The sequence below is a fragment of the Coregonus clupeaformis genome, chromosome 25 (genome assembly GCF_020615455.1).
Source record: "Coregonus clupeaformis isolate EN_2021a chromosome 25, ASM2061545v1, whole genome shotgun sequence".
Taxonomy (NCBI): Eukaryota; Metazoa; Chordata; class Actinopteri; order Salmoniformes; family Salmonidae; genus Coregonus; species Coregonus clupeaformis.
This window is the reverse complement of record NC_059216.1, coordinates 30623540-30646603: the sequence shown is the minus strand read 5'-3', so window position 1 is coordinate 30646603 and position 23064 is coordinate 30623540. Positions and strand designations below refer to the sequence as shown.

The 23064-nt window shown below is 43.5% G+C and overlaps 1 protein-coding gene across 5 annotated transcripts in view; it reads left to right on the top strand.

The window, feature by feature from the left end:
• The first annotated feature begins 8947 nt into the window (after positions 1 to 8947).
• The window catches only part of LOC121539519 (bromodomain adjacent to zinc finger domain protein 1A), a 59288-nt gene continuing 45171 nt past the window's right edge, over positions 8948 to 23064 (top strand). For 2 of the 5 annotated variants that reach the window (XM_041848077.2, XM_041848073.2), the window contains exons 1-7: positions 8948 to 9050; positions 9327 to 9509; positions 11232 to 11510; positions 21822 to 21971; positions 22180 to 22278; positions 22469 to 22556; positions 22736 to 22870. In XM_041848077.2, the coding sequence (XP_041704011.1) occupies positions 9397 to 9509; positions 11232 to 11510; positions 21822 to 21971; positions 22180 to 22278; positions 22469 to 22556; positions 22736 to 22870 (864 nt within the window). In that variant the 5' untranslated portion in view covers positions 8948 to 9050; positions 9327 to 9396. The other 3 variants (XM_041848076.2, XM_041848075.2, XM_041848074.2) reach the window with 3 other exon arrangements.

Sequence of the window (23064 nt, the reverse complement as noted above, 5' to 3'; positions counted from 1 at the left end):
TGTTTTTGCTTTGTCATTATGGGGTATTGTGTGAAGATTGATGAGGGGAAAAAAAACAATTTAATTCATTTTAGAATAAGGCTGTAATGTAACAAAATGTGGAAAATGTCAAGGGGTCTGAATACTTTCCAAATGCACTGTATATTGTGACGTCACGAGAGGCTACACAGCTTTCAGCGGGATTGCTCAAGTAGTGCAAGGAGACAAGGTTCAAACAAAACAAGGAATTTATTATAGGTCTTGGGAAATTAACGAAAATATAACAAAATTCTGTTCTCTTGTGGCTCTTTAAGGGTTAACAGTTCAGGGATGTCTCTTCCACATCCAAAATCATAATTCTCACTCGCTCAGATAACTTTTCCCCAGCCTTACTGTAGTCCACGTTGCAGCTAGTGGCCAACCCAGCAAAAAGTCCTTCCAAATGTCTCTCACGTATTTCCACAGGTGCATATATCCAAAGGTGAGTATTTCCCAAAGGTAAGTATCTCCAAATCCTTATATTCCTCATGGAAGTGGACGTGCAGCACTCTTGTCCTCCAGAGAGCCCAGGTTGGAGACTGTGTCTCTTCCCTTCCCAAACCTTCAGCTCATCAGCTCCTCATTTGTTTCAGCTGCGTGGGAAGATTGGCCATAGAGGGGTGGAGTTCCCGACCATACCAGCAGATGGAGCCATAGCTGTCTGGGTTTGCAGCCACCTCAGGGGGATGTAACGTCCCTCCAGGACACAGCCTCTCGTGACATCACACATCCCCCTCCTCGGGACCGACGTCCTCGTCGGGTAAAGGCAGCGAAGAAGGCATCACGCCGGGAGAGGGCGTCCGCATTGCCGTGGTGCTTGCCAGACTGCTCTCTCTTCAACTCCTCCAACTCTAGGACCAGGGACTCAGCCTCCTGTTGTCTCTCCTTGAGTTTCTTACTGAACGCATCAGCCTTGGTTTTAGCAGAGTTTAGCTTCTGTTGAGCAGCTTTCAGTTCCTTCTCTCTCTCTGCCTCCGCATTCTTCATCTTGTTCTCCAACACCTTGTACTTCTCCTCTGCCTTCTTCTGGACCTCCTTACTACTGCGCAGGGTCTCCTCACACTCCTCGATGGTCCTGCGCAGCCTCTCCAGCTCCTCCTGTTGCTTAGGGAAGGAGCTCTGTTGGAGTTTAGCCTGGAGGATATCTAACTCTTCTGTCTTCATGTCTAACTGTTGCTTTAACAAACGATACCTCTCAGCGGTCCCCTTCAGACCAGACAGTTCTTTGTCCAGATTCTGTAGCTCCGTCTCGGTGTCGGTCTGGGCACCTGCCATCCCTATCAGAGCCCGGGCGGGAGTGAGTAACTCGGAGGATTGCACCGGAGCCTTCCCAGGATGAGTCTTGCCTCTCCGTTTCCGAGGTACTCGGGTTATCCTCTCCTGAGACTCTCTCCAGAGTGGGTAAAAGGCTGGGCAGTCTCGTCCAATTAGGACAGGGACGGGGAGGGGAATCAACCACCCCCGCCGTCGTGTGTATGGTTCCCCGTGTGCTGGTCATTGTAAGTTCAGTAATGGGGTATTCTCTGGTGTCCCCATGGACACAGGAAACTGGGAGGACTTTCCCCGGGGTCAGACACGTTGGGCCCACCAAATCCTTACGCACCAGGGTGGCCCGACTACCAGAATCCAGTAAGGCCTCCACATCATGGTGATTCACAGTTACCGGGCAGGTGGGGGGTCGATCTGGGCCGCCATCTACGACTCCCAAGAGCGAGGCAACACGGTGTGTGGGTGCTGAGCTGGAGGACTCCGCAGTGGGCATAGGTTCATCGGCTGGTTTCCCACACTGCCAGGAGATATGTCCCATCTCCCCACACCGGTAACACTGTCGAGTTTCCCCCTCCTGGTGTACTCTTCTTGGGCCCGCCTGGTTTCTGGCTCCCCCTGGAGCCGGGATAAGTCCTGACGTGGCTGGGTTCGAGACCTTGGGGTCCTTTGGACGGGTTCTTCCCATTTGTGGTGGGGCCGCACTCCTGGGGTCTTTCCGGGAAGCATTCAGCATCTCCGCTGTGGCCTGGTACTTTTCCACAGCTTCCACGGTCAGATCAGCCGTGGTCAAGGCCTGTTGACTGATGCACCGTTTTGCCTCATAAGGCAGGGCGCGTGAGGTAACGATCCACCACAACGGCCTCCACCACCGCCGCTGCTGTATTCCTCTGCGGATCCAGCCATTTCCTTGCGATTCGGACAAGTTCATGCATCTGCGCCCGAGGAGGTTGGTCTGGTTGGAAGGTCCAACTGTGAAAGCGCTGGGCCATACCAAACTTTGTGAGTCCATATCTGCTGAGGATCTCAGACTTCAGGGCATCATAGTCAGTAACCTGGTCAGGGCCCAGGTCCCGGACAGCATTCAGCGATTCCCCGGTTAGAAAGGGGGCTAACAGACCAACCCACTGTTGCTTGGGCCAGGCTTCCCTAGTGGCCGTGGCCTCAAATGCATGCAGGTATGCCTCAATGTCATCGGTAGCTCCCATCTTAGATATAAAGTCACTTGCCTTTATTGGGCGGGTATTTTGGACCACCCTCTGTCTCTGCAACTGCAATTCCTCTGCCTTCAGAAGGTTGGCTTTCTTTTGCTCCTCCAAGAGAGCCACGTTTGCTTGCATCTGCGCTTGCTGGCCAGCAACAAGGGCTTTCAATATGTCCTCCATTTCAGTCGGCGGGGAGCCTACGGCCAACTTGGAAAACTGGGTGATCAAACCTTCGGTATCCTCCTCTGACATGCACTATTAACGCTTGAGCTTGCCCGTATTCTCCACCATCTGTGACGTCACGAGAGGCTACACAGCTTTCAGCGGGATTGCTCAAGTAGTGCAAGGAGACAAGGTTCAAACAAAACAAGGAATTTATTATAGGTCTTGGGAAATTAACGAAAATATAACAAAATTCTGTTCTCTTGTGGCTCTTTAAGGGTTAACAGTTCAGGGATGTCTCTTCCACATCCAAAATCATAATTCTCACTCGCTCAGATAACTTTTCCCCAGCCTTACTGTAGTCCACGTTGCAGCTAGTGGCCAACCCAGCAAAAAGTCCTTCCAAATGTCTCTCACGTATTTCCACAGGTGCATATATCCAAAGGTGAGTATTTCCCAAAGGTAAGTATCTCCAAATCCTTATATTCCTCATGGAAGTGGACGTGCAGCACTCTTGTCCTCCAGAGAGCCCAGGTTGGAGACTGTGTCTCTTCCCTTCCCAAACCTTCAGCTCATCAGCTCCTCATTTGTTTCAGCTGCGTGGGAAGATTGGCCATAGAGGGGTGGAGTTCCCGACCATACCAGCAGATGGAGCCATAGCTGTCTGGGTTTGCAGCCACCTCAGGGGGATGTAACGTCCCTCCAGGACACAGCCTCTCGTGACATCACAATATATAATATAACAATATAACAATTGAGATGTACAAACCATGGCATAAAAGGGAATGATGAGTGGATAAGAGGCAAGCCGTAATTTCGCTAAAACAGACGTAGTCGATATGCCTATTTGTTGAGCACTTTTCAAATGGACAGTGACATGATTACTTTTCTCTAAAACAGGCTATAGGCTACATGTGCACCACCAAGTCATAACAATAGGCTAAGTTCTGAGGGGGAGAGAGACCAAATTCTTAGGGTGAGACCAGGGTTGCCATGTACGTGGTTTTCCTGCATTTGGGTTACTTTGAAAACAATGTTGCGGGTGAAAATGTAGCCTATTGGTCGAGGGTTGTGGGTTTTTGGGCTACTTCTAAATTGCACTGCGGCCACCATGGCATAAAAACCATGTTTTTTTTTTGTTTTTTTTTACTATTTTCTACATTGTTGAATAATGTTGAAGACATCAAAATGATGAAATAACACATATGGGATCATGTAGTAACCAAAAAAGTGTTAAACAAATCTAAATATATTTTATATTTGAGATTATTCAAATAGCCACCCTTTGCCTTGATGACAGCTTTGCACATTCTTGGCATTCTCTCAACCAGCTTCACCTGGAATGCTTTTCCAACGGACTTGAAAGTGTTCCCACATATGCTGAGCACTTGTTGGCTACTTTTCCTTCACTCTGCCGTCCGACTCATCCCAAACCATCTCAATTGGGTGGAGGTCGGGGAATTGTGGAGGCCAGGTCATCTGATGCAGCACTCCATCACTCTGCTTCTTGGTAAAATCGCCCTTACACAGCCTGGAGGTGTGTTGGGTCATTGTGCTGTTGAAAAACAAATGATAGTCCCACTAAGCCCAAACCAGATGGGATGGCGTATCACTGCAGAATGCTGTGGTAGCCATGCTGGTTAAGATAGCCTTGAATTCTAAATGAATCACAGACAGTGTCACCAGCAAAGCACCCCCACACCATAACACCTCCTCCTCCATGCTTTACGGTGGGAACTACACATGTGGAGATCATCCGTTCACCCACAACGCGTCTCACAAAGACACGGCGGTTGGAACCAAAAATCTCAAATTTGGACTCCAGACCAAAGGACACATTTCCACCGGTCTTATGTCCATTGCTCGTGTTTCTTGGGCCAAGCAGGTCTCTTCTTCTTATTGGTATCCTTTAGTAGTGGTTTCTTTGCAGCAATTTGACCATGACGGTCTGATTCACACAGTCCCCTCTGAACAGTATATGTTGAGATGTGTCTGTGACTTGAACTCTGTGAAGCATTTATTTGGGCTGCAATTTCTGAGGCTGGTAACTCTAATGAATTGATCCTCTGCAGCAGAGGTAACTCTGGGTCTTCCATTCCTGTGGCGGTCCTCATGAGAACCAGTTTCATCATAGCACTTGATGGTATTTGCAACTATGCTTGAAGAAACGTTCAAAATTCTTGAAATGTTCCGTATTGACTGACCTTCATGTCTTAAAGTAATGATGGACTGTCGTTTCTCTTTGCTTATTTGAGCTGTTCTTGCCATAATATGGACTTGGTATTTTACCAAATAGGGCTATCTTCTGTATACCACTCCTACCTTGTCACAACACAACTGATTGGCTCAAATGCATTAAGAAGGAAAGAAATTCCACAAATTAACTTTTAAGATGGCACACCTGTTAATTGAAATGCATTCCAGGTGACTACCTAATGAAGCTTGTTGAGAAAATGCCAAGAGTGTGCAAAGCTGTCATCAAGGCAAAGGGTGGCTATTTTTAAGAATCTCAAATATAAAATATATTTTGATTTGTTGAACACTTTTTTGGTTACTACATGATTCCATATGTGTTATTTCATAGTTTTGATGTCTTCACTATTATTCTACAATGTAAAAAAAATGTAAAAAATTAAGAAAAACCCTTTCAAGAGTAGGTGTGTCCACATTTTGGACTGGTAGTGTATATACTGAACTAAAATATAAACGCAACATATAAAGTGTTGGTCCCATGTTTCATGAGCTGAAATAAAAGATTCCAGAAATGTTCTATATGCACAAAAAGCTTTTCTCTCAAATGTTGTGAACAAATGTGTTTACCTCCCTGTTAGTGAGCATTTCTTCTTTACCAAGATAATCCATCCACCTGACAGGTGTGGCATATCTAGAAGCTGATTAAACAGCATGATCATTACACAGGTGCATCTTGTGCTGGGGACAATAAAAGGCCACTCTAAAATGTGCAGTTTTGTCACACAACACAATGCCACAGATGTCTCAAGTTTTGAGGGAGCATGCAATTGGCATGCTGACTGCAGCAATGTCCACCAGAGCTGTTGCCAGAGAATTTAATGTTTATTTCTCTACCATAAGCCACCTCCAACTTCGTTTTAGAGAATTTGGCAGTACGTCCAACTGGCCTCACAACCGCAGACGTGTGGCGTCGTGTGGGCGAGCAGTTTGCTGATGCCAACGTTGTGAACAGAGTGCCCCATGGTGGCGGTGGGGTTATGGTATGGCCAGGCATATGCTACGGACAACGAACACAATTGCATTTTATCGATGGAAATTTTAATGCGAAGAAATACTGTGACGGGATCCTGAGGACCATTGTGAGGCCCATTTTTGAAAGGTATCTGTGACCAACAGATGCATATCTGTATTCCCAGTCATGTGAAATCCATAGATTAGGGCCTAATGAATGTATTTCAATTGAATGATTTCCTCATATAAACTGTAACTCAGTAAAATCTCTGAAATTGTTGCATGTTGTGTTTATATTTTTGTTCTGTATATATTTCACTGTGACCTGCTGCTGTTGACTATCAAGCAGTGAGCAGGCTGTTTCTGAGTGAGTGAGTGGTTGGGAGGGCCAGAGGGGTGTGTTTGTGTTGAGAACCTTTTACCAGTTGTAGGTAGGTAGGCTATTTAGATTGGTTATTATGGAGGCACCTATTTCCAACCCTTTTTCCAAATCACAAATCAATGTGTGTCACTTGTGTAGCCTACCTGGAGCTGGCAGACATATTTAATAAATAGCAAACTTCAGTTTGTTGTTGTAGCCTTGTGTTATTATGCAATTATTAATGGCCATGTTTAGTTAATTAAATTGGAAGTTATCAATTGCGATCATGGTCACAGCTCTATCTCAAATGTATCATTCTCCACATTTAGGCTAATCAAATCAAATCAAATCAAATTTTATTGGCCACATGCGCCAAATACAACAGGTGCAGACATTACAGTGAAATGCTTACTTACAGCCCTTAACCAACAGTGCATTTATTTTTAACAAAAAATGTAAAAATAACAACAAAAAAAGTGTTGAGAAAAAAAGAGCAGAAGTAAAATAAAATAACAGTAGGGAGGCTATATATACAGGGGGGTACCGGTGCAGAGTCAATGTGCGGGGGCACCGGTTAGTTGAGGTAGTTGAAGTAATATGTACATGTGGGCAGAGTTAAAGTGACTATGCATAAATAATTAACAGAGTAGCAGCAGCGTAAAAGGATGGGGTGGGGGGGCAGTGCAAATAGTCCGGGTAGCCATGATTAGCTGTTCAGGAGTCTTATGGCTTGGGGGTAGCAGCTGTTGAGAAGTCTTTTGGACCTAGACTTGGCACTCCGGTACCGCTTGCCGTGCGGTAGCAGAGAGAACAGTCTATGACTAGGGTGGCTGGAGTCTTTGACAATTTTGAGGGCTTTCCTCTGACATCGCCTGGTATAGAGGTCCTGGATGGCAGGAAGCTTGGCCCCAGTGATGTACTGGGCCGTACGCACTACCCTCTGTAGTGGCCAAGCAGTTGCCATACCAGGCGGTGATGCAACCAGTCAGGATGCACTCGATGGTGCAGCTGTAGAATTTTTTGAGGATCTGAGGACCCATGCCAAATCTTTTCAGTCTCCTGAGGGGGAATAGGCTTTGTCGTGCCCTCTTCACGACTGTCTTGGTGTGTTTGGACCATGATAGTTTGTTGGTGATGTGGACACCAAGGAACTTGAAGCTCTCAACCTGTTCCACTACAGCCCCGTCGATGAGAATGGGGCGTGCTCAGTCCTCTTTTTTTCCTGTAGTCCACAATCATCTCCTTTGTCTTGGTCACGTTGAGGGAGAGGTTGTTGTCCTGGCACCACACGGCCAGGTCTCTGACCTCCTCCCTATAGGCTGTCTCATCGTTGTCGGTGATCAGGCCTACCACTGTTGTGTCGTCGGCAAACTTAATGATGGTGTTGGAGTCGTGCCTGGCCATGCAGTCATGGCTCACTTGAACAAGAAGGTGGCGCAGTGGTCCTTCTTGTGGATGAAGTCATGCTGGATTGACAGCATGGCCAATCTATAATGTCAGTTTCATTGTGGACTTTTCCTGAAATGAGTTGATGGCCTATCAGGGGCTATAGGCTATAGCTCAGCAAACCATGGCAAAGTTGAATTGCAATTATAAACCCAGATTTTAGTCAGTAGCCTATGCCTATTGAAATAATAAGTCAATCTCGCAAATTGGCCATTTATAACGGTTTGTAGTCTTACATCTGGCACATAATAATGGCACAGCTCATTTTTAGAATTTCGTCCAAGTGTTTCTTTCAGATTTCGAGATCCTCTGTCCAACTGTCATCACTCAAATTACACCGATATTCCTTAATAATTTGCTCGATAACGTTATGGAAAAAGGGTTTTCAGGCCTTTTGTGCAGGATTTGAAAGGTCATTGGGCTATACATTTCAGCTAGACCCGGCAACCCTGGGTGAGACACATGGGCTATTAACAGCTTAATACACAACATACACTTAGTATTACTTTCTTAGCTACAGTATACATATCTCCTCGGCATATTACATAATTTATGCAGCAGCATGCAATTAAGAATTTTGGACTCACAGTTGTTGTGCTCACTTGAACAAGAAGGTGGCGCAGCGGTCCTTCTTGTGGATAAAGTCATGCTGGATTGACAGCATGGCCAATCTATTATACATTTTCTAGCCCTTGTTGGCCTCCACAATCCCCCGACCTCAACCCAACTGAGATGGTTTGGGATGAGTCGGATGGCAGTGTGACAGAAAAGCAGCCAACAAGTGCTCAGCATATGTGGGAACTCCTTCAAGACTGTTGGAAAAGCATTCCAGTTGAAGCTGGTTGAGAGAATGCCAAAAGTGTACAAAGCTGTCATCAAGACAAAGGGTGGCTATTTGAAGAATCTCAAATATAAAATAAATGTTGATTTGTTTAACACTTCTTTGGTTACTACATGATTCCACATGTGTTATTTCATAGTTTTGATGTCTTCACTATTATTCTACAATGTAAAAAATAGTAAAAAGAAAGAAAAACCCTTGAATGAGTAGATGTGTCCAAACTTTTGACTGGTAGTGTATATGTTGATGTTCTATGTTTTATTATTCACTTGTATGATGCTCTGGTTCAGTAGTACAAAATCCCATATGACTTCTCCACTCCTTTGATGTTCAGGGAACATAAACATGATTGGTGGTGATGATGCGAGTGGCGGGACAAACAACCAATAAAAGAGTCTTCACTAAACCCTTCCTCATCCGTGAACAACTAGAGCGGTTCAAACTTGTCGTCAACACGCAGTCGGTCCGCCGGAGAAGTGGGGCTGTCGGCGGACTTTTTGTATTTTTCTCCCGCGTATAATCGTTTCAACGTTACACAACCGAACCGGTAAACCTCTCTTGGATTCTTCATCTAGTATGAAAAATTGTTATAAGGTGGTTTGAACATCGATAATATCAGAAATAGATTGTCAGTCATTTGAACACATTTTAATGTGGTTGGAATAACTTCACTTTTGTTTGTGTGACCGACTGGGAAGCATGTGTCATTAACAAAGGCTGGATTTCCTCTTAAATTCTCGTCAATTTTTACAATATTCGGATCATTGCCCTTTGTTTCAGTTTATTGGCGATGGATACTGATACAACTTTTATTTAATTACAGGGTTTCTGGCTTTCTTTTCCCTTCATTTTTTTGAAAGTCAGAGGACAGATCAGATCGAAGATTAAGAAAGATGCCGCTTCTCCACAGAAAGCCTTTCGTCAGACAGACGCCCCCAGCGGACCTAGAACCAGATGAAGAAGTGTTCCTTTGCAAAGTCACGCATGAAATCTTCAGGACTTATGAGTAAGTTAAGTTCAAACGGACGAATTAATTACAATTTCAGAATCATATAAAATGACCATCAAAAATTGTCTCAACTCGAGTGAGGAAAGTTCAACCAAAGTGACAGCAAACGTTAGGTAGCTAGCTAAAATCCATTGCAATGTTGGAAGAGGGACTACGTACTTTTTATAAACTAGTTTGCAAATAATCAATGTATTGTCTGACTGGCACCTACTTAGCTAGCTATCAGATTAAATTAGTTAGAACCGCAGTTTATATTCAGTTGTCATTATTGTTTGGCAGGTGTAGCTAGCTAACTACATCATTGCTAACTAGCTAGCCAAGCGGCTACTATTGTTGAAGCGAGTTGCTACCACTACCAGCCGAGCTAACCAAGTATTTAGTTGGGCCTGCTAGCCAGCTGGAAGCTAACGTTGCAAAATATTTAACTTGAGTCGACTTTAATTTGAGTTAAGGTTGTTATTATTGCCATAATGTATTGTCATATCTGTCGAATAACAGGTTGGTGTAGTTAACCAGTCTTGTTCAAAGTTATGGGACGGTTCTTTGCTCACACAATTTTACATTTCCGAAGCCGAAGGATGAGAGCGTAGATCAGCTCCTCGCAACTTTTCTTTCCCAGTTCGCGTGAGAACGTGGTCTGGGCTATTGTATTGTTGTGTGATTGTTTATTGTAGCTAGCTAAGTAGGAATCAAAATGCTAACTGTTATGTAGTTGATTGTGAATATTTGTTTTGCAAATTGTTACCCATAGACACTTTTTTTTGTTGTTGGATTTACCAATGAATTACATACTCTGACAAAAAAAGTAAACAATGGCATCCTGATCCATATATTCCAGACAAACCAGAAGTTGGCCATGGCATGATTTTATTGCAAATTTAGTACAGTGACAGACATCTTAGTTTTGTTTATTATTTAATAACTATTTAGAATATTGTTTTTGTTTAAAGTATTTTTGAGGTATGATGTCTTTGGAATTGTATTTACTCATGTGACAGATTTACCAGATACTTTATATTTAAGTCATTTAGACGCACTTACAAATTGGTGCATTCAACTTAGGATAGCCAGTGGGACAACCACCCTTTATTTTATCTTTTTAATGTGGGAGGGGGGGGGGGTGTAGAAGGATTACTGTTATACTATTCCAGGTATTCCTTAGAGGTAGGGTTTCAAGTGTCTCCGGAAGGTGGTCAGTGACTCCGCTGTCCTGGCGTCGTGGGGGAGCTTGTTCCACTTGTTCCACCATTGCTGCCCACACAATCACTGGAGGACTTTGAGGTTTTTCAAAATCCTGTCTATGTGCAGAGACCTTGGAAAAGCCTTTCAAAGTGTACAATATACACAGATAAGCAAGGCAGAAGTTGTATGCAACAATGTTTTCAACAGGGATCTGGGGAGCATGGGTTTTCATTGCCTCCAGTGATTGTGTGGGCAGCAATATTTTGCCTGTGTCCACCAAACTTGCAAAATTGGTCGAATAAGGCCCTGGTCGAAAGTAGTACACTAGTGGCGGCTGATGGGAGGACGGCCTCATTGTAATGGCTGGAACGGTATCAAACACATTGCATTCATGGAAACCACATGTTTGACTCCGTTCCATTTATATAATTCCAACCATTACAATGAGCCTGTCTTCCTATAGCTCCTCCCACCAGCCTCCACTGTAGTACACGTTAGGGAATAAGCAATGACCTGAACCACCTTGTCTCCCCACAGTGAGTTCTTTGAGAGGACTATCCTGTGCAACAGCCTGGTGTGGAGCTGTGCGGTGACAGGAAAGCCTGGCCTGACCTACCTGGAAGCCCTGGAGAGTGAGAAGAGGGGCCGTCGGAGCCTGCAGAGCTTCCCCTCAGCCCTGGTGGTCCCCCTGCTGCACCTCACAGCCCTCACATACCGCACCCGGCTCCACGAGATCTGCGATGATGTGTATTCTTATGCCAGGGAGAGGTTCTTTCCTGGGGAGATTGTGGAAGTTGTGAACCGCTCTGGTACCAGGTAAAGTGTTGATTTATCTACAGTGGGAGAACAAGTATTTGATACACTGCTGATTTTGCAGGTTTTCCTACTTACAAAGCATGTAGAGGTCTGTAATTTTTATCGTAGGTACACTTCAACTGTGAGAGACAGAATCTAAAACAAAAATCCAGAAAATCACATTGTATGATTTAAGTAATTCACTTGCATTTTATTGCATGACATAAGTATATGATACATCAGAAAAGCAGAACTTAATATTTGGTACAGAAACCTTTGTTTGCAATTACAGAGATCATACGTTTCCTGTAGGTCTTGACCAGGTTTGCGCACACTGCAGCAGGGATTTTGGCCCACTCCTCCATACAGACCTTCTCCAGATCCTTCAGGTTTCGGGGCTGTCGCTGGGCAATACAGACTTTCAGCTCCCTCCAAATATTTTTTTATTGGGTTCAGGTCTGGAGACTGGCTAGGCCACTCCAGGACCTTGCGATGCTTCTTACGGAGCCACTCCTTAGTTGCCCTGGCTGTGTGTTTCGGGTCGTTGTCATGCTGGAAGACTCAGCCACGACCCATCTTCAATGCTCTTACTGAGGGAAGGAGGTTGTTGGCCAAGATCTCGCGATACATGGCCCCTTCCATCCTCCCCTCAATACGGTGCAGTCGTCCTGTCCCCTTTGCAGAAAAGCATCCCCAAAGAATGATGTTTCCACCTCCATGCTTCACGGTTGGGATAGTGTTCTTGGGGTTGTACTCATCCTTCTTCTTCCTCCAAACACGGCGAGTGGAGTTTAGACCAAAAAGCTATATTTTTGTCTCATCGGACCACATTACCTTCTCCCATTCCTCCTCTGTATCATCCAGATGGTCATTGGCAAACTTCAGACGGGCCTGGACATGCGCTGGCTTGAGCAGGGGGACCTTGCGTGCGCGGCAGGATTTTAATCCATGCTGGCGTAGTGTGTTACTAATGGTTTTCTTTGAGACTTTGATCACAGCTCTCTTCAGGTCATTGACCAGGTCCTGCCGTGTAGTTCTGGGCTGATCCCTCACCTTCCTCATGATCATTGATGCCCCACAAGGTGAGATCTTGTATGGAGCCCCAGACCGAGGGTGATTGACCGTCATCTTGAACTTCTTCCATTTTCTAATAATTGCGCCAACAGTTGTTGCCTTCTCACCAAGCTGCTTGCCTATTGTCCTGTAGCCCATCCCAGCCTTGTGCAGGTCTACAATTTTAACCCTGATGTCCTTACACAGCGCTCTGGTCTTGGCCATTGTGGAGAGGTTGGAGTCTGTTTGAGTGTGTGGACAGGTGTCTTTTATACAGGTAACGAGTTCAAACAGGTGCAGTTAATACAGGTAATGAGTGGAGAACAGGAGGGCTTCTTAAAGAAACTAAGGGGTCTGTGAGAGCCGGTATTCTTACTGGTTGGTGGTAGGTGATCAAATACTTATGTCATGCAAATTAATTACTTAAAAATCTTACAATGTGATTTTCTGGATTTTTGTTTTAGGTTCCGTCTCTCACAGTTGAAGTGTACCTATGATAAAAATTACAGACCTCTACATGCTTTGTAAGTAGGAAAACCTGCAAAATCGGCAGTGTATCATACTTGTTCTCCCCACTGTATATGACCTCACCCAGCATCATCAGCTTTACTTTACTCTGGGTGTTCTCAGGCTCACCGGTGTCAGATAAAGTGATGATTTTTATCCGTATGATGACCTCATCATCAGTTGATGACCTCGTCATCAGTTTTACTTTATTTTATACATATGACCTCATTCACTTTTCACCAGAAGTCCGTCATTTGGTTTTATATCTTCCTGAAAGACTACAATGCCTTTTTACGGTCTTTCCTTATGAGCCAGTGATGGTTCCCCTATTTAACCAAAGGCGTGTTCATTAAATGTTTTATGTTCACTAGCATTACCTCGGTGACAGTAGATCCCAGCTTTTTGACAGTGGAATCATGTGGTCTGTAGTAAACCGATACATTGTTTTGTCAACATGGTTGAGTAGGCCATGATCTGTTGGGAGAGGGGCAACAGAGGAGAACTGATGCCTGGGTGTGGTCCAAAGCCTGCATGACTCCTGTCTCCCTCACTCATATCTGCCAGCTTTGTCTGTGAACAATACCCACAGGTCATGCTTATTTAGCAACAGAGTCCCAAAACGCTAACCATTATCCCTCGCACCACCAGTCTTTAATCTTTTGGCTGTTAGGGTATAGAATCCACTAGGCATGTGGATTAAATCACTAAAGGGCCCTCTTCTGTATTCTGAGAGGAGATCAGTCAGCCGTCATGAGCTGACCTTGCTATTTGGAGATAAAACAACAGTAATGAGTGGGTTGGAGCTAAGGCGGGCTCTGTGGTTGGCTAAGCCAGCACAAGGCGTTTTCCCAGACATCACTGCTTGGTGGTAGGCAGCAGCGAGAGGCAGCCAGCCAGACAAGAAGCAACATGGACCCACAGCAGGGGAGGCGGGAGGGAGAAGGCGCAGGGGAAGCAGGCGCATGCAGAGAATTGCCATGTGGCTTCTAGCTGGGCTGGGCTCTGAGGGATTTACTCAGCCAACATGCTCTTGTCACAGTTTCTGACTTGATTGCTTAGCCTGATGTGCTTAAGTTAAAGGCCTGTAAGCAGGTTGTGTTTCTGGCCTAGATTTGGGTTAGGCCAGTGGGTTAGGTATTAGTGAGGGCATGTATCAAGTTAGAAATACACTATTGTTAAAGTTCGGGCATCTACCAACGACTATTCTTTCAATTCTAATACCATGATTATTGTTACATGTACAGTTACTACACTTATTTCATTCAAGATTGGATGTGGGGTTTTTTTTTTTTAGAGCCGACCGATAAATTGGCTGACCGATTTTTATTTATTTATAAAAGAAAATAAAATAGTATCGGCCGATATTAGCCTAACACAGAAATATTTGTATCAGTCTTTATTCCACCGATAAAGCACCAATATTATATACATAGAATGAACAAATACGTGTGCTCATTTGTCATTTTTAGGAATGTTCAATTTTTGCCTGAAGAAGGCGCTCTACGAGCTGCTCATTTGAACATCATTCATTCCGTAAGTCACGACGTGAGAGTCAGAGTGGGCATAGTGGTTTGACGGTGAGCAGCTTGCCAGCTACAGCGTATTTGAATAAGTAAATAATCAAAAGTACACTTCACCATGCAAGCAGCCCTGTCCTCATCACATGCTCACTTGGTTAACGCTAGCTGGCTAGCTAACCAGCAATGTGGTTAGGCTCTATTTAGCCAGCAAGGTAGTTAGCCTAGCTAGCAAGCGATCTGTGCTACTTATGTGCAACCCTGGACTGGCGCCAAAGTCCAACACTGACTCATCCTTCATACAAAAATAACACTGTTCCTGTATGGGCCTGTTTATGTTAGTGGGCTTATTTAGTTAGTTGGCGCAGAGCTATCATTCAGGCCATGTGCTATATTCATGATGAGAAGATTGTTAAATAGCTAAATTAGAACGTGTGACCAGTGCGGCAAGAATTTTCTTGCATTAACGTTTTCAGTCATCAGCGCATGCCATTTGCAGTTGAAATGTATAGCCAATACATTTTGAATTGTGTAAGTGTAATTTACATTATGGTTTAAGTAAGAAAACATTTTCATAATGAACAACTAGCGTGTGCTTGTCATAACAACAGACAGTACATTGTGATTACAAGTCAGAGATGGAGAAAAGAGATGGGAATCTCCTTGGGCAATGAATGGAGGACCGTATAAAGCCTCACAGCAGACTGTCGACCAATCATGTTCATGTTGTCATGCAGCGTCAAGCAGTTGCTAAGGTAAATGTCATGCAATCCCTTCTCAAAGTCATGGTATGAGTCGAGAAACCTGCCCATTTTCCTCTGTCACGATTCCAAAGCTATACAATATTAGAACAAGTTAATTATCTCACATTTCTGAAAATATCTGTAATGTTGTACTTGTTGACGAAATTCATGGTAATGTTGGGTTTTTGAGCTAGCGCCCAATTGACGCCCATACACTCCTTGAAGAAGAGCTCTCCTTGTCCGATTCGCCCAGAATGCACTGCACGGTCCATTGACGATGCATGGGAAACGTGCACAATGAGTGTTAGTACGATTCCAATGAAGTTTCCCATCTCCACAAAAGTATCTCTGAACAACCTCTCCTTGCGAGGTTGCCATGGTGTTTCTTTACATGACCTTTGACTGTTGTAAAGCACTGTAGTGAATCTAATTTAATTGACTTTTGTCTGAAATGTGCTATAGAAATAAGGCTTGATTTGAAAGTGGTGACATTATGAACTGCATGTTACAGGATTTCGCTGCATAGTTTGATCTTGTGAAAAGTGCAATTTCAGATTTACTTTGAGAAAGTTCAATTCATTCAGCCCTTGTTTAGTACAAACACTTCTGCATTCTTATCCACTGCCATGGCTAGATGGCCAAATCTTTAAGTTGGACCTAAAGGTAAACCTAACAAGTGTTTTGTATTTACTTTCATATTTATAGAGGGTGTAGTTGTTTTTTAGGTGGTTATGTAAACTACATATACCGTTCTTAAATAATAATTGTAATATTTAGTTAAGAAATCATCATTTAGAGTATCTGTTTAATTCTTTGGAACAATTTGTTGTGAAAAAGTATTAATCATTCCACCTCTAAAAAAGAAAAAAAAAACATACTGTGCATTCGGAAATTATTCAGAACCCTTCCCTTTTTCCACATTTTGTTACATTACAGCCTTATTCTAAAATTGATTCAATGTTTTCCTCATCAATCTACACACAATACCCAATAATGACAAAGTGAAAACAGGTTTTTTAGAAATGTTTGCAAAAAACAAATACCTTATTTACATAAGTATTCAGACCCTTTGCTATGAGACTCGAAATTGAGCTCCGGTGCATCCTGTTTCCATTGATCATCCTTGATGTTTCTACAACTTGATTGGAGTCCACCTGTGGTAAATTCAATTGATTGGTTATGATTTGGAAAGGCACATACCTGTCTATATAAGGTCCCACAGTTGACAGTGCATGTCAGAGCGAAAACCAAGCCATGAGGTCAAAGGAATTGTCCGTGGAGCGCCGAGACAGGATTGTGTCGAGGCACAGATCTGGGAAAGGGTACCAAAAATGTTTTGCAGCATTGGAACCACCGTGTTCTTGGGGACCTTCAATCTTCTTCCATTTAAGAATGAGGAAGACCACTAAGACTCTTCCTAGAGCTGGCCGCCTGGCCAAACTGCGCAATCGGGCGAGAATTGCCTTGGTCAGGGAGGTGACCAAGAACCCGATGGTCACTCTGACAGAGCTCCAGATTTCCTCTGTGGAGATGGTTGTCCTTCTGGAAGGTTCTCCGATCTCTGCAGTACTCTACCCATCAGGCCTTTATGGGAGAGTGGCCAGACAGAAGTCACTCCTCAATAAAAGGCACTTGACAGCCTGCTTGGAGTTTGCCAAAAGGCACCTAAAGGACTCTCAGACCATGAGAAACAAGATTCTCTGGTCTGATGAAACCAAGATTGAACTCTTTGGCCTGAATGCCAAGCATCACATCTGGAGGAAACCTGGCACCATCCCTACGGTGAAGCATGATGGTGGCAGCATCATGCTGTGGGGATGTTTTTCAGTGGCAGGGACTGGGAGACTAGTCAGAATTGAGGGAAAGATGAACGAAGCAGAGTACAGAGATCCTTGATGAAAACCTGCTCCAGAACGCTCAGGACCTCAGACTTGGGCGAAGGTTCAACTTCCAACAGGATAACGACCCTAAGCACACAGCCAAGACATCGCAGGAGTGGCTTAAGGACAAGTCTCTGAATGTCCTTGAGTGACCCATCCAGAGCCTGGACTTGAACCCAATCGAACATCTCTGGAGAGACCTGAAAATAGCTGTGCAGCGATGCTCCCCATCCAACCTAACAGAGCTTGAGAAGAATGGGAGAATCTCTCCAAATACAGGTGTGCCAAGCTTGTTGTGTCATTCCCAAGAATACTCTAAGCTGTAATCGCTGCTAAAGGTGCTTCAACAAAGTACTGAGTAAAGGGTTTGAATACTTATGGGTCAATGACGTGACGTGCATATTTTGGTTTCTGAATGAAATATTTTCAAAAATCGACAACCAATTTTATACACATTTCATGTTATGTAACTATGCCCTTTTTTATTGAGGCCTAAAAGAGTTAATGGTTAAATGTGGGAGAGAACACTTTTGGTGCTCTAAAGTTTTATAAAAAGTCAGACTGTCCGAAGACAAATGCTATATATATATATATATATGTGTGTGTGTGTTAAACATCTCCAATCATTACAAAACTGTCAAACAATTATCCTGGCATGATTTTATTCCGGTTACACCATGTGACTAAACGGTGGTACTGAATGATGTCAATCTGTTTCTTTTGTATTAAGTTATCTATAATATGTATTTGTGTGTACAAAAAAATTTCTCCTTTTTAAGTGAAAACACATGTTTTTGTAGGGTAAGGGTGTTTTTATGTCAGTTTGTTTTGAGGTAGTGTACATGAAGCGGCTAATACTGAAAATACGTTTACGTATATAGATAGGATATTTATCTTAATTGAGGGTCAATTTGCAAACGCCTTTATCGTCAGGACACAGATTACTGCTGACTCAGTTGCAAATTTGCCACAGAAATCCAGGGGTTCTACTTTGGGGGGAGTAGACAGCCGGCTACGATCCATACAAGTGTTGTGTATACATCAGAGGGAAGCCAGTCCTACGCCACAATATCTGACTTCATTAGATACAGTGGGGAGAACAAGTATTTGATACACTGCCGATTTTGCAGGTTTTCCTACTTACAAAGCATGTATAGGTCTAATTTTTATCATAGGTACACTTCAACGGTGAGAGACGGAATCTACAACAAAAATCCAGAAAATCACATTGTATGATTTTTAAGTAATTAATTAGCATTTCATTGCATGACATAAGTATTTGATGACCTACCAACCAGTGAGAATTCCGGCTCTCACAGACCTCTTAGTTTTTCTTTAAGAAGCCCTCCTGTTCTCCACTCATTACCTGTATTAACTGCAACTGTTTGAACTCGTTACCTGTATAAAAGACACCTGTCCACACACTCAAACAGACTCCAACCTCTCCACAATGGCCAAGACCAGAGCGCTGTGTAAGGACATCAGGGATAAAATTGTAGACCTGCACAAGGCTGGGATGGGCTACAGGACAATAGGCAAGCAGCTTGGTGAGAAGGCAACAACTGTTGCCGCAATTATTAGAAAATGGAAGAAGTTCAAGATGACGGTCAATCACCCTCGGTCTGGGGCTCCATGCAAGATCTCACCTCGTGGGGCATCAATGATCATGAGGAAGGTGAGGGATCAGCCCAGAACTACACGGCAGGACCTGGTCAATGACCTGAAGAGAACTGGGACCATAGTCTCAAAGAAAACCATTAGTAACACACTACGCCGTCATGGATTAAAATCCTGCAGCGCACGCAAGGTCCCCCTGCTCAAGCCAGCGCATGTCCAGGCCCGTCTGAAGTTTGCCAATGACCATCTGGATGATGCAGAGGAGGAATGGGAGAAGGTCATGTGGTCTGATGAGACAAAAATAGAGCTTTTTGGTCTAAACTCCACTCGCCGTGTTTGGAGGAAGAAGGATGAGTACAACCCCCAAGAACACCATCCCAACCGTGAAGCATGGAGGTGGAAACATCATTCTTTGGGGATGCTTTTCTGCAAAGGGGACAGGACGACTGCACCGTATTGAGGTTTAGGATGGATGGGGCTATGTATCGCGAGATCTTGGCCAACAACCTCCTTCCCTCAGTAAGAGCATTGAAGATGGGTCGTGGCTGGGTCTTCCAGCATGACAACGACCCGAAACACAAAGCCAGGGCAACTAAGAAGTGGCTCCGTAAGAAGCATCTCAAGGTCCTGGAGTGGCCTAGCCAGTCTCCAGACCTGAACCCAATAGAAAATCTTTGGAGGGAGCTGAAAGTCCGTATTGCCCAGCGACAGCCCCGAAACCTGAAGGATCTGGAGAAGGTCTGTATGGAGGAGTGGGCCAAAATCCCTGCTGCAGTGTGCGCAAACCTGGTCAAGACCTACAGGAAACGTATGATCTCTGTAATTGCAAACACAGGTTTCTGTACCAAATATTAAGTTCTGCTTTTCTGATGTATCAAATACTTATGTCATGCAATAAAATGCAAATTAATTACTTAAAAATCATACAATGTGATTTTCTGGATTTTTGTTGTAAATTCCGTCTCTCACAGTTGAAGTGTACCTATGATCAAAATTACAGACCTCTACATGCTTTGTAAGTAGGAAAACCTGCAAAATCGGCAGTGTATCAAATACTTGTTCTCCCCACTGTATGATGAGAGAGCAGTATGGGCTCACTTGGAGACTGTCCTAAGATGTCAAGAACAAGAATCCACAAATCATGACACTCCACATGATGAGCGACGGTCCTGGCACCCAATAAAGAAACAAGAAGAACATGTACATACTCTGCCGTATATTTACGCGTTCAAATAAATCACCTGGAACTTTTCTGAAAAGGCCCACGGGAAGGGAGCACCAGATGGCGTGGGTGGGGCTGTGGAAAGTTGTGCAGACAAATACATTCAACGGGGGGATGATGTGAAGACTCACAAGGAGCGCTTCGAACTACTCGAAGAGTGGATCGAGCATCAAGTTCTTTTGGATTACAGATGTCACTAAGTACGATGAAGCGGTGCCAAACAACCTCGCTGGAGTAAAACAAACCATGAAATTGCACCAGGTCACCTCCCACAGTGGCAGGGAAAATAAGTGTCTTGCTTCTGCAGCAGACCAAACATCTGCAACACCTGTTTCAGTGCTGTGGAAGTGAACGTCAATGAAGAACCCCATCACTGAGGAAGAGCAAGATGAAGCTGCAGCTGTGGCCAAGTCAACACTTGCTGAAAGTCTAGGCAGTTTGGTCATTGTCAGCTACGAAGACTGCCCCTTTGTAGGCCAGGGGCTGACGGTGATTGGGAAGAAAGTGCAGGTTACTTATATGCAGCAGCATGGAGTGTGGAATGTTTTTGTCTGGCCCTCTGTGCCAGACATGACCTATTATACTATGAAGGAGATGTGAAGTCAATGATCAGTGAGGCCAAGAGCATCTAGGCAGTCCGATACAGACTGGGCTGCTTTCTGGTCACACTAGTGAAACGACATCAAACACACCGTTTTAAGAACTTTTATTGTCAACTTCAATGAGTTTGTTACAACTTTTGCTACAAAGTGATACTTTCTTTGTCTTAATGTTTGAATCTCATGAATGTAAACGTTTTATTTTAATCTTGCAATGTTCTGAATCCTGTTTTTAGAAGTTCATGATCAAATGTTTCAGCGTAATAATTTGAGTCCCATTATTTTGTATTTTATTAAGCATTAAAGGCATCGTTGTTGACTAAGAAACCATGTTTACTCTTAATGTGTGTTTTGAGTTAAAAGGGGATCTGCCTAAAATGACACCATAACAAAATAGTTATGCTGTGCGACCAGCAATGATAATTTGTTACAACCAGTGTTTTTTTTTTTTTAATGTAAAACAATTAAATTATGTTATTGTCTCATGCAGCGAGAAGCTCAGTCTATAAGAGAAAAGCAATTCTGTAATCTGGTTTCCATTTATTTAACAGAAGTTGTAGTTGACAGTCATTCAAAATGAGGGGTTGTCCAGTGAAAAAACAAAGATTTATTATACTGGAACTTAACTTCTTTAATGTTGAATATTTTAGACCGTGTGTGTGTGTGTATATTAATATTTTACTCTTTGCTTGAAATAATGGTCTGAAAACATTTGTTTTATTCATGGTTCGACCGAATGACTTTTTTTAGGTCAATTTAACAATCGCATAAATACTTATCAACAATTTTTTTGCGACAAACCCTGACAGTGCATAGGTAACACTCAAGGGAACATATAAAGTGTTTAAAATGTAATCGTTTTCCCATTTCTAATTTTTTCATTTTTTAAAACCTTATACGTCATTGACCCTTTATGTAAATGTTATATTTCAGTGTTCTATTTTGAATAAATGTGCTTTGTCGTTATGGGGTATTGCGTGTAGATTGAGGAGAAAACGCTATTTAATCTATTTTAGAATAAGGCTGCAACATAACAGTGGAAAAAGTAAAGGGGTCTGAATACTTTCCGAATGCACTGTAAATCGGTAATCAGTGACTTTTGCCTCCCTAAAACCAGTATCGGACCCAAACATCCCATATTGGTTAGGCTCTAGTGTTTTTCATTCAGTTAAGTGTTTGGGATCTTTCCTACAGGCAGCCGTGTGAAATCCTGGATGTACAGTCTCCCCACCATTCCAACGGGCCGGTCAACGGGCACGCCAAACTTCAGATGGACGGGGACTCCATAGTCATCAGTGACAGTGACGAGGACACCTCCAAAACCCCCAAATCAAAGGCCAATGGGTCAGTCCGTAAGATATGCAATTCAAGGTTGCATCTGAAATGTCACCCTATTCCCTATATAGTGCACTACTTTTGACCAGAGACCCACGACCCTGGTCAAAAGTAGTGCACTATGTAGGGACTAGGGTGCCATTGCGAATGCACACAGTCTTTATCCATGTTGGCTTTGATTAAAAACCTTTTGGCTCTTCTCCCCTTATGTCTAAAGGAAGAAGAAGAAATCTGTCAACCCATCTGTGTTTAAGTACAAAGTGCGGCCCATCAAGGAAGGCAGTGAACCCATATTCACCAAGGCTGGTCAGATGAGGTGAGTCGTGAGACTAACCTACGTCCACTGACTGACCGACCATGTACAGTTACTATTGTGGTACATTTCACAATACATTTGCCTTCCTGCTAAGCAGTTTTATATTGTTATTCGACAGTTAATCCCCTCTGACTTTTTAAATATAACAACCTAAGCGTTATAACATCTCTCTTTCTGGCACTTATTTTAGCCGTAAGAAGAACACGTTTTCACGGGACAGATTAAAGCTGCTGCTCAAACAGCACTGTGAACCACAGAATGGAGTCATCATGCTCAAGGTATTATGATTTAACGCTAGAGTTTTAATGCAATGTCAGTTTGTGTGTTTCTTTTTAAGCAAAAACCCTTTAAAATGTAGAAAACAGGATTGTCTTGTGTTACGTTCATTTGAATCCAGGAACTGTCATTTTGCTCTAGTGTTGCTAACTGTTTCTTGTTTGTTGTGTTTCATGCTTAGGCATCAACTGTTGCTAAGTACAAGATGGCAGAACAGCACTTCTCCCAGTTCTTCCCTGACGAGCCCCCTGTGTTTGTCTTTAGTCCCACTCCTAAAGGGCGGGGCAAGCCCAAGAATGATTATTCTCCTGGAGAGGTGAGGATTGGCAATGTCTTCATTCCAAATGGCCCTATGAGCGGGCCTTGGTCAAAAGTTGTGCACTATATAGGGAATAGGGTGCCATTTGGGACACATCCCATATGTAGACCCTTTGTCAAGCATTCCTCAGTGAAGATATTATAACAATTGTATTACATTGTAATAATAACTTATTATTGTTGGACTTCCAT